Source organism: Rhinatrema bivittatum, chromosome 4 (assembly GCF_901001135.1).
Source record: "Rhinatrema bivittatum chromosome 4, aRhiBiv1.1, whole genome shotgun sequence".
Taxonomy (NCBI): Eukaryota; Metazoa; Chordata; class Amphibia; order Gymnophiona; family Rhinatrematidae; genus Rhinatrema; species Rhinatrema bivittatum.
The window spans coordinates 252232077-252248118 of record NC_042618.1 but is presented as its reverse complement, the minus strand read 5'-3'; the positions used below and the strand labels follow the sequence as shown (position 1 = coordinate 252248118).

General features: G+C 48.2%; 1 protein-coding gene across 2 annotated transcripts in view; it reads left to right on the top strand.

The window, feature by feature from the left end:
• Window positions 1-16042, top strand: part of LOC115090652 (tetraspanin-33-like) — a 174746-nt gene that overhangs the window by 117577 nt on the left and 41127 nt on the right. For both annotated transcript variants that reach the window (XM_029600039.1, XM_029600037.1), the window contains exon 6: window positions 9831-9926. In XM_029600039.1, the coding sequence (XP_029455899.1) occupies window positions 9831-9926 (96 nt within the window). The remainder of the gene's footprint in view (window positions 1-9830; window positions 9927-16042) is intronic.

Sequence of the window (16042 nt, the reverse complement as noted above, 5' to 3'; positions counted from 1 at the left end):
TTTTTTTTTCACTTACCTTTCTTGGTCTTTTCCCAGTTCCTTTTACAAGGTGTCTTTTTTTTCATTTCTTTCTGTCCTCAAACACACACTCAGGCTCTCATTCCACACCCTGTCTCTCACACAAAGGCTCTCATTCACACACACACACACACACACACACACAGAGGCTGTCATTCACACACACACACACACATACACAGGCTCTCACACACACACACGCAGTTCTTAGTTTTACATGTTCTCTCATACATACTGGCTTTCTCTTTCACATGCTGTCTCACTCATACAGGTTCTCACACTCACATGCTATCTCACATACATGCTGTTACACACACAGATGCTCTCATATGCTGCTTCTCACAACATACAGGCTCTTACTCCCACCTACAGTCTCTCTATTCACTCTCTCACACATACATTCTCACACACACACATACTCTACAGGGCTTCAGCCTCCCTCTCGCCTCTGAGCCTCCTCTTCGTGGGTTGTCACAGGATAGGTTCCATAGCGGCCCTGATCTTCTCTGGCCATCGCAAGATGGGATCCACAGCAGCCCTGGTACCAGGCCTCTTCTTCTCGGGCTGCTGCTGCTGCAAGGTGGGATCTGTTGTGGCCCTGCCATACACAATGCTTCTCTTCTGCACATGGGCCACCTCTCCTCCTTCTTGCCCGCGCGTCTCTGGCAACATTTGTTTTTCTGGGGCCATATGGACAGGAAGGAGAAGGACCACCTGGAGGTTTGGGGGTCTCATTTTCTGTGGGCCATGGTGAGATGAGCTCTATCACGGCCCTATCAATCTTCCTGTGCAGGGGAATAAAAGCTGTGCACGGCCATGCACACGTGCAACTTAGAAGGAACAGTGCTCACAAGCTCTTTCTTACATGCTCACTTTTTTCTCTCATTCATACAGGCTGTCTCTCACTTACCCACTCAAACAAAACACTGGCCCTCACTCACATAAATATAGGCCCTCACATGCTCGCTGGCTCTCTCTCCCTTACACACACAGGCTTTCTCACACTCGCTAACTTTTTCCCTCTCACACACAGGCTCACATTTACTTTCTCCCTCACACATACACACACCCAGGATCTCTTACACTCACTAACTCACTCTCTCTCACACATACAGGCACGCACATTCTCTGCCTGTCTCTCTCACATACATACATACAGGATCACACACACTGACCCTCTCATCTTCACTCTCACAGGCTCTCACACATTCTCCTGGCCTTTATTCAGCACACCTGTGTCCCCCTGGGCCTCTTGTTTTGTAGCCAGTGGGAGAGGAGGTGTTGGTGGCTTTTATTTATTGCCCCGTGGTAAGGAGGAGAGATGCTGGAGGTCTCACTTCCTGTTGCATTGTGGCCAGCAGGAGAGATGCCACGGATGGGAGGTGAGTCATTGGCGGCCCCTTTTCTTGTTTTGCCCTGGTGGTAACCAGGAGGTGTGGAGCCAGTGGTCCCACACTGAGCTTTTTCTTGTTGGGCCTCGGCATGAGGAAAGGTGCTGGTGGCCCCACTTTTTGTGCTGCGAGCCTTCCACCAGGTGCAAAAGTGTCGCGGGCAGGAGGTGAGTCGGCGACTGTCTCTTTTCTTATGTTGTCACGTGTGGGAACTGGGAGGATTGGTGCCTGCTTCCTCACAGGACCTTTCATGTATGTCCATGGACGGGAGGGTAAATGCCAGAGGCTCCACTGAACTTTTTCTTATTGGGCCGCAGGCGGGAAGGAAGGTGCTAGCAACCCTACTTCTTGGGCTGCGAGACTATTACCGGGAACAGAAGTGCCGCGGGCAGGAGGTGAGTCGGCGGCCGCCTCTTTTCTTATTTTGCTGTGGGCGGGAACCAGGAGGAGTGGTGCCTGTGGCCCCATAGGGCATTCATTGTAGTCCATGGGCGGGAAGGTAAGTGCTGGAGGTCCCACTGAACCTCTTCTTGTTGAGCTACAGGCGAGAGGAAAGGTGCCAGTAGCCGAGATTGAAACAGGGTGAGGGGTGTGCGTGCATGCACAGGTAACTTCCTGGAACTGGTATTGTGCCACTGTTGGTTGTAGCGTTAAACCACAGCTCCTTCAGGCTGGTTGAGAATATGCGGATGCTGAAAAGTGGTGCACTAGAATGGAGGGCTAAAATCCAGACAATTCTGGACATTTTAGCCTTTGACTAGCTTCTGGACAGTACCTTAAAATTCTGTACTGTCTGGAGAAAATCCGGACAGTTGGCAACCCTAGAGTGGACCCTTGGGCTAACATGAGGAGGAAGTACTGCAAGGTGGCTGTTTACCACATGGCAGGCTGCAGACCAGTGGTAAGCGAGAGTGGTCAGAGTGTGAGCTGGAATTGTGGCAGGCAGCAGGTAAGGACATAGTCAGTGTTCAGGCAAAGGTCTTGGCAAGCGGCAGGCAAGGATGTAGTCAGTGTTCGGGCAAGGGTCATCGCAGGCAAGGCAAGGTCAATGTCCAGTCCGAGGTCAGCAACTAAAGATCAAAGCCAAGGAGAGAAAGATCAGAAAGATACAGAAAAGTCAGGGAAGCTGGCACATGACAAGGCAGGAGCAAGGCTGGAGAACTGGAACACGAAGGCAGAGACACACGAACACAGCAGGTCAGGAACACGAAGCAACTAGTACTGCAGGCAAGAGCATGGTAGGAGGCCTGTTGCTGAGACACCAAGTGGTTGTGCTGATCTTCTTTATATACTGGAGCAGAGATGATATCATCAGTCAATGCTTCCTGGAAGTTCTGGCTGCCTAGCCTCTAAAAGGGCCTTAGGAAGCACAGGGTGGTTCTAACCAGGCCCTAGGATGTAGCACACTGCAGAATGCTATGCTTGGAGTATCTGGAAGTAAGGGGTATTCTCCCAGGACAAGCAGGATGGTAGCCCTCACAGATGGGTGACATGATCAGATGGAGCCCTGTCACGGAACACTTTTGTCAAAATTTCTAGAACTTTGATTGGCACACTGAGCATGCCTAGCATGCCACCAACCCTGTGGCCACACGGGATCTCCCTTCAGTCTCATTTTTTCTGTGCAGTAGTTGCCTCGCGGTTACTGGAGCTCTGTGAGTTTTTTCCTCATGGACATTTTTGAAATTATTCTTCCAATTCTTCCCCCATCCCGGGATCCCCTATCGCACACCAACTCCTCCGACGTTCTGTATGTCCGCTTTGTGCTTTTGCGGTTGGTTCCCGGTGGTTCACCTCCTGGTGACCAGTGGTCACCGACTGCATGCCGCCTCTTTTTATCATGGCGACTGGTTTTCAGATGTTTTCCAAGTGTCTGCGGACTATGTCTATAACGGACCCACATGATGTTTGTGTCCTGTGCCTCGGGCCTTCCCATGATGTCCCTCGATGTCTGAGTTATGCCCAGATGACCCCCCAAAGGCTGGCGCACCTGCCTGGAGAAGATGGAGCACTTGTTTGGATCCAAGCAATCTGCTCCATTGACCCCGGTGCCGGGTGCATCGAGTCAAGGGGGTCCATCTGCCTCGGAACCCTCCCCATTGAAGCCCCATCAAGAGGACCGAGGAGCGGGAGACCGACCTTTGCCAGCATCAACCCATTCCAAGGCTTCCACATCATTGTCCTCGGCACCGGAGAAGGACCGGGCTGAGCACCGAGGGAAGCATCGACACTGGCACTGACGTGCATCACCGTCCGGTGCCGGCACCAATACTGGAGCGGCATCAGCCCCGACCGAGAGCATTGACACTGGCACTGACATGCATCACCGTCTGGTGCCGGCACCAATACTGGAGCGGAATCAGCCCCGACCGAGCCTCCTCCGAAGAGGCCCCGGGGAGAGAAGCCCCCATCCTCTTCTGGACCTGGACCCCAAGGCGTTCCCCACCGATATCGGTGATTGGCACCGAGCCCCCATGGACCCCTGTGGACGCTCCAGTGACGCCTAGCCTGCCTCCTTCTCCTGGGTCAGTTTTGTCTGCACCCACCTTCCGAGAGGAGTTGGACCGCGTAGTTCAACAGGCAGTGCTCAATGCCCTTTGGGGTTTTCAGTCGCCACCGACGCCGGCTCCCATACTGGCATCGGAACCAGAGCCCTCCATGTTGGCACCCCTTTTGGAAAGACTGGACGTCCTGCTAGGTGCTCTTCTGGTGCAGCCCATACCAGCAGGACCTTCGGTGCCCAGCCAACCACAGGTACTTCCTCCTGTCTCGATCCCGATTCCGGGCTCCTCGGAGGAGGAAGATGCGGCTCCTGGCCCAACTCCATGGACGGAACCACCAATGCTGGATCCCGTCCCCGGACCATTAGGTCTCCCGGTGCCCTGGCATCCCTCCCAGGTCCCGCTGCCCATGGTGCTGGCACCACCATTTTCGGTGTCACCTCACCGTCCATCGGTGCCTGTGCCCCATACTCTGGGGTTTAGCCTCTCTCCTCAACCCAGACACCCTGCTGGCGAAGAAAAGCCTCCCTATGACCCATGGGAGGATGCCTCCTCTGACCATTCCTCAGAAGCCTCAGAGGAACTCCTTTCAGAGCCTTCTCCCCCAGAAGAGAGACAGCACTCACCTCCGGAGGATCTCTCCTTTGCCAGTTTTGTCAGGGAGATGGCGGAAACCATATCCTTCCAACTTTCATCAGAGTAAGACATCCGCCACAAAATGTTGGAAGTCCTACAGTTTGCAGACAGTCCAAAAGAGGTCATGGCTATCCCAGTACATGAGGTTCTTCTTGACATCCTGCACTGTCTCTGGGAACATCCAGGTACCATGCCTCTGGTCAATAAAAAGACCGATGCCACTTACCTAGTGCAACAGGCCTTGGGTTTTCAGAAAAGCCAGTTTCCCCACCAGTCAGTGGTGGTAGAGTCAGCCCAGAAAAAAGGCCAAGAGGACTCGCTCTCACTCTCCGCTCCTCCAGGAAAGGACCAGAGAGCCTTAGACACCTTAGATTGATGGGTTTTCCAGGGTTCTATACTGATTGCTCACATAGTGGCATACCAGCTCTACATGACCCAATATAACAGGAACCTCTGCAAACAAGTCCAGGAGTTCTCAGAAACTCTTTCACAGCAGTTTCAGGAGGGCCTGGACTCCATCCTCCAAAAGGGATTAGAGGCCGGAAAACACGAAGTGAGGGCGACCTATGATGCTTTAGAAACAGCATCAAGGGTCTCAGCAGCGGGCATTAGTGCCAGACGCTGGGCCTGGCTCAAGGCCTCAAACCTTCGTCCAGAAGTGCAAGAAAAACTGGCTGACCTCCCCTGTACAGGAGAGAACCTGTTTGGGGACAAAATCCAGGACGCAGTGGTCCACCTCACAATGAAACCCTGTGTCAACTGTCCATTACCACCTCTGATGCCCCCTCAGTGATCCATAGAGGTCCATGTAGGGATACCAGGAAACAGTTTTACAAGCCATGGAGATACTATCCTCCAGCATCCTGTGTTTGTGCAGCTCGGTCCCAGAAAGGCCACCCTCGCCAACAAAGGGCACCTATGGCATAGCCAGCTTCCCAGCCTGGCCTTGCGGCTGGTTTTTGACTCACATCCAGAAAGCACAAGCCAACCCCCCCTGCCTGCACCATCCAACCCACTTGTGGGAGGTCGCCTATGCCACTTTGCCGTCAATTGGCTCCCAATCACCACCAACCGATGGGTATTGTCCATCAAAGCCCACGATTCCCACCTAAATTTCCTCACTGTTCCCCCAGACTCCCCACCCTTCCTGGCAGGGAGCCTGGTCGACCATACAGCGACCCTCAAGTTAGAGCTCTTGGCCCTGCTACAGTCCAGAGCTGTGGAACCGGTTCCCCAGGCTCAGCGGGGGCAAGGGTTCTACTCCCGCTATTTTCTCATTCACACGCCGTGAAGCTCCTCTGAGATATTTCTTAATTTTGCCTTTTCCTCGTGATTGGAAATGCCACACACTAAGCACAAGGCCAGACTTAGGGAGAATGTTTCAAGTTCTCCCTTACCTGGGTTGGATCAACCCAAAATAGCGGAGTTTTTCAGCGTTACACCAGCTCGAACTCCCAGCGTGATGGCCGCTGTAGAGAGGGACGTCGAGCAGAGTCCTTCTCCACAGGCCGACGAGATCTCCCTTAGCCCGGGAACACTGGTAACATCTTTTCCTCCAAGGTCTGGAGCTTCAGCTCCAGTGAGATCCTTGATTGACGTCCAAGGGACCTTGTCGGGTGCTAATATGCGGCAGGAGCCTGCAGGGAAAACTGGAGCCGCGATTGAGACAATGGCGTCAGAGCAGGCTGTGGAGGAGGCCTCCTTTATTGAGGGCCCTGGTATGATCTTTTCCACGCCTACTGAAGAGGAGCAGAGACCCACCGCTGAGCCCGGCAGGATTACTTCTTGGACTGTTGGAGAAGAAACAACTGTACAGGTTGGCAACTTAAAATTATCTAAACCAGGTACTATTACCCTAGATGTTCTCGGAATGCCTTGGTTAATTTGGATTCTTCTATATCTTCACTTGCCTCACTTGTTTTGGAAACTAATAATGCCCCAAAGCAGAACTCTGCCATATTGTCAGCTCAAGAAAATAAGATTTTAAAAATAGAATCCAAAATGGCAACAATGAAAAAGGTTCAACATCAGCTAGTTCAGTCTGAACTAATCTACTCTAAAAAGGTATTGAAAATAATCTACGTGTTTTAAATCTGAGGATTATAAATTTTCCTATTATAAAACAATTTACTCCAGTGGAATTGTTTAGGAGTTATCTTTCTCAGACTCTTAGAATTTCTGAAACAGCTATGCCGGTGATAACTAAGGCTTATTTGGTATTTAAACGGCAGATAGAAGAACCTCAAGAAAATTTACTTTCTGGAGTTTCGTTGGATTTATCAGACTTTTTGCAGAATTCTCAAGAATTTGAAATCACTCATAGAGGGACCCTATTAGTTAAATTTGCATTTCCTACAGATAGAGATAATGTTCTGCACTTTTTTCTTCGTAATTGTTCCTTGTTGTTCTATGGACAAAAAATTTGGGTTTACCCCGATTTAACTAGGGTAACCCAAATCCGGAGAAAGAAATTTTTACTAATGCGTTCCAAGGTACAATCTAAGGAGGGTTATTTTCAACTTCGCTATCCATGTAAATGTATGGTTAGATATAATAATGTTAATTACATATTTTTGAGCCTTCTAAATTACATATCCTGTTAGATTCTCCATAGGAATGAAGCCGGTAAAACAAGATAGTAACTGATGGTTCTCAATTTTTCTTTTTTCTGTAATTCTGGATTGTCTGCTCGATATTGTTACTACCCCCTCTGTTTCTTATTAATATATGGGGTTGAATGAATATTTCTATAATGTACCCTTATTGTTTTTTATTCTTATATGTACAACCTATTTCAAATCAAGATGTTCCTTGTAATAGTTATTGAAATTCTATAAAAAAAAAAAAAAAAAAAGAAATCCAACTTGAGCAAAGGGCTTCTTTTTCAGCCCCCGGACTTTGACCACAGACGCCTCCAACCTAGGCTGGGGTGCCCATGTCAACAGCCTACACACACAAGAGATGTGGTCGAGAGCCGAGCTGGCCTGCCGGATCAACTTCCTGGAACTCCGGGCGATGTGGTATGCCCTCTACACATTCCAGGTCTGCCTGTCCAATAAAGTCATCCTGATCCGGACAGACAACCAGGTAGCCATGTGGTACCTGAACAAACAGGGGGCACGAGCTCTTACCTGCTCTGCCAAGAGGTGGAACAGATTTGGGCCTGGTCCCTGTTGCATTCCATGCTCCTGTGAGCTACCTACCTGGCAGGTACAAAGAATGTAGTAGCAGACTGCCTCAGCTGGACATTCCAGCCCCTCGAGTGGTCCCTGAACCCCTGTGTAGCGGACAGGATCTTCTGCCGGTGGGGTCAGCCGAATGTCGATCTCTTTGCGTCCTCGTAGAACCACAAGGTGAACCGATTCTGTTCCCTACACATGGACCAAAGCACACCAACCGTGGATGCCTTCGCCCACTCCTGGAGTGCGGGTCTACTATATGTATACCCTCCAATTTCACTAATAGGCAAGACTCTCATGAAGCTACAGCAGGACCGAGGCTCCATGACCCTTATAGCCCCGCATTGGCCGCGTCAGGTCTAGTTTCCCATTCTCCAAGACCTCTCTGTCCAGGAGCCCATTCCCCTGGGCACCTTGCCTGACCTCATCATTCAGGATCAGGGCAGCCTGCCCTGATCCCTGTCCCTGACAGCCTGGATATTGAAAGCCTGAAACTCCAGTCCCTCAACCTTTCTGCTAATGTCTCACAGGTCCTAGTAGCTTTGAGAAAAGCCTTCCACGCGGAAGTCATATCGGGTGAAGTGGAAAAGTTTCTCCTCGTGGTGCACGCAAGAAGGCCTTGACCCCTTCTCTTGCCTCACGCTGAGGCTTTTGGATTACCTCTGGTGCCTTTCGGAGTCCGGTCTACAGACAAGCTCAATTCGGGTACATCTGAGCGCTATTAGTGTCTACCATTGAGGGGTGGGCAATACCCCAGTCTCGGTGCAGCCCTTAGTGGAGCACTTCATGAGAGGCTTACTATAACTAAAGCCTCCACTACATCCTCCTGTTGTGGCCTGGGACCTCAACATAGTGCTGGCGTGGCTCATGCGGCCGCCATTTGAGCCCCTACACTCCTGCGAGTTCAAGCATCTCACTTGGAAAGTTTTCTTCCTTGTGGCGGTTACTTCTGCTTGCAGAGTCAGTGAGCTGCAGGCCCTAGTGACCTCTCGCCTTACACGAGGTTCTTCCATGACAGGGTGGTACTGCACATTCACCCTAAGTTCCTGCCTAAGGTAGTGACTGACTTCCACCTAAATCAGTCCATTGTGTTGCCTACTTTTTTCCCGAGGCCTCACTCTCATCCAGGTGAGCGGGCTCTGCATACCTTGGACTGCAATCGTGCTCTCGCCTTTTATTTAAACCGCACCGCAGCCCACAGGCAATCCAGCCAACTCTTTGTCTCCTTTGATAAGGATAGACTGGGAGTTGCAGTGGGCAAGCAGACCCTCTGCAGTTGGTTGGCGGACTGTATTGTCTTCTGCTACCAGCAAGCAGGCTTTCCGCTCGAGGGCCGAGTGAAAGAGCACTCAGCAAGGGCCATGGCAGCGTCAGTGGCGCACTTCCGGGCAGTCCCTATTGCCGAAATCTGCAAGGCCACGACGTGGAGTTCCCTCGACACTGTTGCAGCCCATTACTGTCTGGATAAGGACGGTTGACAGGATAGCGTCTTTGGCCAATCTGTCCTTTAATCTGTTTCCAGTATAACATCCCAACTCTTCCTACCTAGGGCCCATGTGATGTTCAGGCTGCCCCGTTGTTGCCAACAGCACCCATGTTGTTGTGCTTGTTGCATGTTGTTGGGTGTCTGTTGGCCTCCTCTGTTTTGGGTACAGCCTGCAGCTTGCTATTCATCCATCTGTGAGCACTACCATCCTGCTTGTCCTGGGAGAAAGCAGAGTTGCTTACCTGTAACAGGTTTTCTCCCAGGACAGCAGGATGTTAGTCCTCACAAAATCCGCCCGCCACACCGCAGAGTTGGGTTCACTTACGTTTTGTTGTTTTATTTTTTGCTCATGCTTTTTTCTATAAAACGAGACTAAAGGGGGACCCCGTGTGGCCACAGGGTTGGTGGCATGCTGGGCATGCTCAGTGTGCCAGTCAAAGTTCTAGAAACCGTGACAAAAGTGTTCCGTGACAGGGCTCCATCTGATCATGTCACCCATCTGTGAGGACTAACGTCCTGCTGTCCTGGGAGAACATCGTTACAGGTAAGCAACTCTGCTTTACATTGGGCTGGCCCCTTTCGGTGCTATTCTAATTTCTTTTCTTTTTTTTACACCTAGGCTGAGGGCTCAGTTAACGAATTTGTGAGAACAGCTGTTTCTAATTACAGAAGTGACATTGATTTACAGAATCTAATTGATTATATACAAGAAAAGGTAATAAAGAATGCCATAGTAAACTGACCATTCTGTTTACATTTTAGTACTCGCCTGTAAGAAGGGAGCATAAACTATATTGTTTTTCTTCTAATCTCAGTTTTATATAGTTTTTTTTAATTACATCTATTATTATACACTACTTTGTTTTTTGAGATAAACTAAAATAATTTATTTTAGAAATGACAGTATTTATATTGGCACACTTCTGAACTCAAAGCTTTTGTATATGTATTGTATGTTTACTATATGTACAGTGGAGTCTTTTAATTTTACATATTACTTGCCCACAATGTATATAACAAGACACAGAACATGGCTTATAGAAAGCTAATGTCAGAGATGAAATTTACATTTTTCCACAAGCAACATTTGGGTTCTCCATTTACAAAAGAACTTAATTGTGAAAACATCCAGAGTCATGTGTCAAGGGGAATAAGCAGCAATATCTCTAAGACATTCTCCAATGACAAGCAGACAACAAGCCACATAGATGGGTTACGTTACTTCTGTGCATACTTCAGCTGGGATGTTTTCCAGAGTTTTTTAGTAAGATCGTTCCTGGGATGACCAGTGTTCAGGGCTGGTGCTTCTATAAGTTTGGAGTGGGGGGTGCATGATTGAAAGTTCGCCTAGGGTGCCAAATACTCTTGCATTAGCCCTTCTAGTGTTTCCCAAACGCCCATGGCCCAGCAGCTCCTCAGTTCCCACTTAGCAAATCTCAAGAAAAAGCAGGAAAGTAGGTTAATTATTATCAGATATGATATGACATTTGTGGTCTGGAGGTCTGGAAATGTTTTAAGGAAAACTGATTATTTAAGTTGTTAATCAGCCTTTTTTTGTATAGTGTGAAGTAGATATAGGATAACAGCCCCAATTCTGTCTAGAAAACCGAGATATGCACTCCCCAGTAGAGGTCAGATTGATAAATCTGTTACATGAGCAGAAGAAATTGGCATTCAGATATTAAAAGCTGCCTCAAAGAGATGAATTTTCTTGCTGGCTTTGAATAGATAACCCTTAATTAGGAAATCCCATCAATGCCCGCAATTCATCTTAGAGAGCAAAATTACCTAACTAGAATCGGTGTTTTCTGATATCTGCAGAAGAACAATCCATTTTAAAGCTACCCCTCCTCAGTTTAATTCTACCTACCTTAAATCTTTTCAGTCATGGTCAATTCAGTGCCTCCTATTTGTTTTTGATGTGTGTTCTGTGGCCCCAATAGACTAGAAGCTGCAAGGAGAAGGGACTGTCCATTATGTCTCTGCACAGCACAGTATACATTTAGTAAGCACTACACAAATATACAAATGATGATAATAATAATAATAATAATAATAATAAAATAAAAAAGAATAGAAAACAATTACCAATAGATGATGAAACATGTTTTTATGAAGAAAATTTATTTTCATATTTTATTTTTGTTTTGTTTTCAAAACAAAAAGACAAGAAGGAAGACAACATGAAATCATAAAAATTGGCCCTAGGAGGGAGGGAGTTGAGCTCTATTTTGAAAACAGGCCTTGGAGGATGGCAAGTCCAAACCTAGTATCCTCATGGAACACCATGGCTATACAATAGTGATTTATGAATGTGTGGTCTGAACTATACTTTGCAGCCTTGCAAATATCCTCTAAGAGATAGGCCTTATGTTGCCAACTAATGTCACCATGCTCTGATTGCAAAGACCTTGATCTACCTCTACCAAATTCCACCCCATTTTTTATGCCTGTTGCACGCCGTTGGGTACATTTGGTGCATGTTCGGACATCCTCAGCTCGGTACTCACCCATATGTGAGGACTACCATCCTGCTTGTCCTGTGAGAAAGCAAATGTTGCTTACCTGTAATAGGTGTTCTCACAGGACAGCAGAATGTTAGTCCTCACGAAACCCGCCCGCCGCCCCGCGGTGTTGGGTTCGTAACGTTTTGTTATTCTATTTTTCGGCACTGCCTGTAGCTTTCAAATAAGACTGAAGGGGGACCCCTGCTGGTTGCAAGGTTAGTGCCATGCTGGGCATGCCCAGTAGGGGCCAGTCAAAATTCTGGAAACTTTGACTGGTTTTCCATGATTGGGCTCCATCCTGATGATGTCACCCATATGTGAGGACTAACATCCTGCTGTCCTGTGAGAACACCTGTTACAGGTAAGCAACATTTGCTATATCTCGAGTTAAGACATAGCCAAATAGGTGGCATATGTCTCTCCAGTCAGATACCAGACAAACTATATAGCAAAAAAGACATTTGCACCCTTTTTGTTGGTTTTGGGTTTACATATTATTTTTAGGGGGTCATCAGATTAGAGGCATTTGGTGGGTTTTTTTTTATCATGGAATTGTATCAGGAACGCAGAGGGGATCTGGATCCAGTGACAGAAAGGTTCCATGCTATGCCAGGCCTGTGTGCCCTGCGTTTTATGGCATCTGGCTCATTCCAAACAACAGTCAGAGTCATTGGGGGAATGTCCCAAACATCGTTTTCCCACTGTCTGGGCCAGTCATAACAGCTGTACGTAGCCGCATTAATTGTTACATAAGATTCCTTCAAAAAGGCAGGACTTGCTGAACTTGAAGAGAGGTTTTTATGCAATTGCCAACTTTCCAAATATTCTGGGAGCTATTGACTACATATGTAGCAATCATTCCACCCTGGGCAGGGAGGAGATCTACCGCAACAGAAAGCTCTTCCATACCATCAATGTGCAAGTGGTCTGTGACGCTCAACTGCACATCCTCGATGTGGTTGCCAGGTACCTGGGAGCAGCACATGATTCCTTTATATTTAGGCAATCTGACCTAAAATTGTTTGAACAATTTGAAGATGGCTTCTATGGTGATTGATGGCTCATAGGTAAGAACAGTACTTCTTTCTTTCTTTCATCCCTTTCCAACTATGTGTTTCCAGCAAATTGCAGTGACACAGGGGACTGTCAGGAATGTGACTGCATCAGTTACATGACATGTGGCTTGCACAGTTAGGTCAACAAGGCATCATGCCAGGGTCTTCATTTCTCTCTCCATTCTGTAGAGGCCTGCTAATGTTATTTATCCATACAAAGCACTTTCCACTAAGATCAGACCAAGCACTACAAACTTTCAACTTGTCATCTTAAAACAAGTGGCAATGCACATCCTCTCTCTTGGAGCAGATGAAATGTCACTTGTCTACCCAAATCTTTTTGGGCATACAGTGCAGGGACTCCCAGGTCAAGTGTGCCCTGTTAGTACTCTGACAGCCCTCAGCTAACGGTGCTCATATCAGTATCCTATCTGCAGCACTTCTGCTCTAAAAGCCATGATAGCCGCGTTTTGTCTTAACCATCACATGGATACATGGGTACAGTGGAAGCAGTGGGATGTGCCACTTGGGCCAATCCTATTCAGTGTGTCATGTCTGACAAATGTGTATCTCTGGAAGACATACAGCAGAACAACCAGGGACATGAACAATCATACCATGAGGTTGATATCTTGGGTTGTTGATCAGTAGATAGCTATGAGCTAGGCCTGATCTCTGTGCATACATTATTTAAAGACTAGCTTCCATAAGCTTCCAGAGGAGGTGGTGAAGAGAAAAATGGTGAAATATTTCAAAAGGGGATGAAATAAACACAGTGGATCCCTAAAGGCAAGGGGGAGGGGAATGAAGTAAGAGGCATGGGGGTAACTTGCTGGTGTGGCGGATAATACCCTTAACAAATAAGCCTTCATACTGTTGATGATACTCCATCATTGCTCACTGCTTCAACAGCAGGGGAAAAGAGGAAAAGAGGAATTGGATTCAGACAACAACCAACAAGTTCATGGAATTGTACAGTCTGGGAAACATATGAGCATGGGGATAACTTGCTTGATGCAACCAAAAAGCCTGATACTACACTTCTGATGCAACTCCAATATTGTTCTCTGCTTCAACTGCAGGGGGGGGGGATTGCGGGAGGAACTTGAACTCAAACAGTAATCAATAAGAACATGGGGGTAACTTGCTTGATGGCGGCGGTTACTACCCTTAACCAAAAAGCCTGATACTACACTTCTGAAGCAACTCCAATATTTCTCTCTGCTTCAACGGCAGGGGGTGAAAAGAAATTGGACTCAAACAGTAACCAATAAGAGCCCTGACATTAGCGGTCTGAGTAACTGATAAGTATGGGAAATTGATAACTATGGGAGCTTGCTGGGCAGACTAGATGGACCATTAGGTCCTTTTCTGCCGTCACTTCTATGTTTCTATGGCGACAGAAGCAGGATGAGAAGAGATGAGACAGCAGCAGTCCCAGGAGATGAGACACCAGCATTGAGGCAGCAGCAGAATGAGAACATGTGAAACAGCAGCATGAAGGCAGCAGCAGGATGGGAAGAGATGAGATACCAGCAGGATCATGACTGGAGACTGCATGAGGGAGGCAGGATTATGGGCAGAGCACAGAGGACAGCATAACAAGTAAGTAGCAGGATAACACAGGCAGACATTAGGACATCCACATCAGTAAGCCAGCATGGGAACTCTGTAAACAGGATGGGCCCATCTAAGAAAAATCAGGGAAGCTAACCAATTTGGCAGTGTAGTAATAATGGGAGATTTCAATTACCCAGATAAACTGGTGCAGGTAAGAATATAAAGTTCCATTCAAAAATTGAAGTAAATTTATTATAAATCCAGAAAGTTACAGTTCATTCAATACTGCAACTCCATTCAAAGTGAAATGAGGTGATTTGAAGTCCCCCGACACGGTCCCGTGTTTCTCGGTGGCTGCATCGGGAGGGACCAAGGCATATTATAATCTTTGTAGATAACCTCAGGCGCTCCTGAGAGGGACCACCGGCTAGGCTGGAGTATGGAGACAAACACAAATAGTTCTTTATTAGACAGGAAGTAGAGCCACCAGAGGTGGCAGTAGTGAACTGATGCGGCCGGCAGGCTGAAGTCCCTCAGATACTGGAATTGTGATCTCTGGGCTGCTGAGCTGTAGAGAAAGACTATAGGTAGTGAGTAGACAGGGTATGCTGGATACATAACCAGTAGTAGAAGATACCCTCACAATTGTAGATATCTGTATTGGTTTCTATGCAACAGAGAGTCTTCAGTATTTTCAGGAACAGGAGCCGTAGGCGAGTATTGGTTCCAGTCTGCAGTCTGAGATAAGCACTCACAATCTCTGCACCTGCGATAACGTCTTAGACAGAAGAGAGTCTTCAGCGATTAGGAACATAAGCCCTCGTGGAGCGAATACCGATTCCCATCAGTAATAGAACTCACAGTGTTCACGTCTGCGATCGCTCCCAGGTAGTAAGGAGTCTTCTGGGCATTCAGGGACGTAGGCCCTCGAGGAGTGAGTACCGGATCCCGTCTTAGCAATCTGAAATCAAGACGAAAGAGCGGAGCCCCTGAGGAGCGGGTACTCCTGGTAAGTACAAGAAGGCAGAGTAGCTTGGGTGAATCGTAATCAGGAAGAGTATGATTCGAGTCCTTGCTAACTCGATTCATAGTTGCAAGCAAAGGCCTTTTAAGTTGGAAGCGTATGACGTCACTACGGGGGGACGACCCCGAGGTTCTCGCCCTTGCTGGTACAAAATCTGGAGCGCGCGCACGTGCGTGCCCTTACGTCATCAGGAACATGGCGGATCCGCAGTGTCAGACCAGCCCGGGAACTCCAGAGAGATGCGGCAGGGAGACGCTGCGGCAGCAAGCTGTCCCTCAGACCTGGAGGGAGTCGCCACATAGGTAGGGAGGGTGGAGCGAGGGCGAAGAGCAGGCACGAACGCAACACAAAACTGGCATGGGAAGGCTCATGGGATGAGCTGGCTGGCTGTCTTTTTCCTCCCGTTGGTCATGTGGTTTGCTGGAGGCAGGTGACGACTGGGCTGCTTCCTTCCATGGCAGGATCTTTCCATCCATGAAGCTGGAGATGTTTAGGTTGGCGTCGAGGGGTATGGGCGATCCAAGGGGTTGAAGTTGCTGCTGCTGCTGCTCCTCCCATTCCTCGCTTCACTGTGTCTGAGCATCAAGTTGAAAAGAGCCTGGGGCTGCGCTGCTGGTCCCTGATGCTTCACGGCTGGGACCAGGGATTTCCTGGGTGAGAGCTGTGAAAACAAAGATGAAGACAT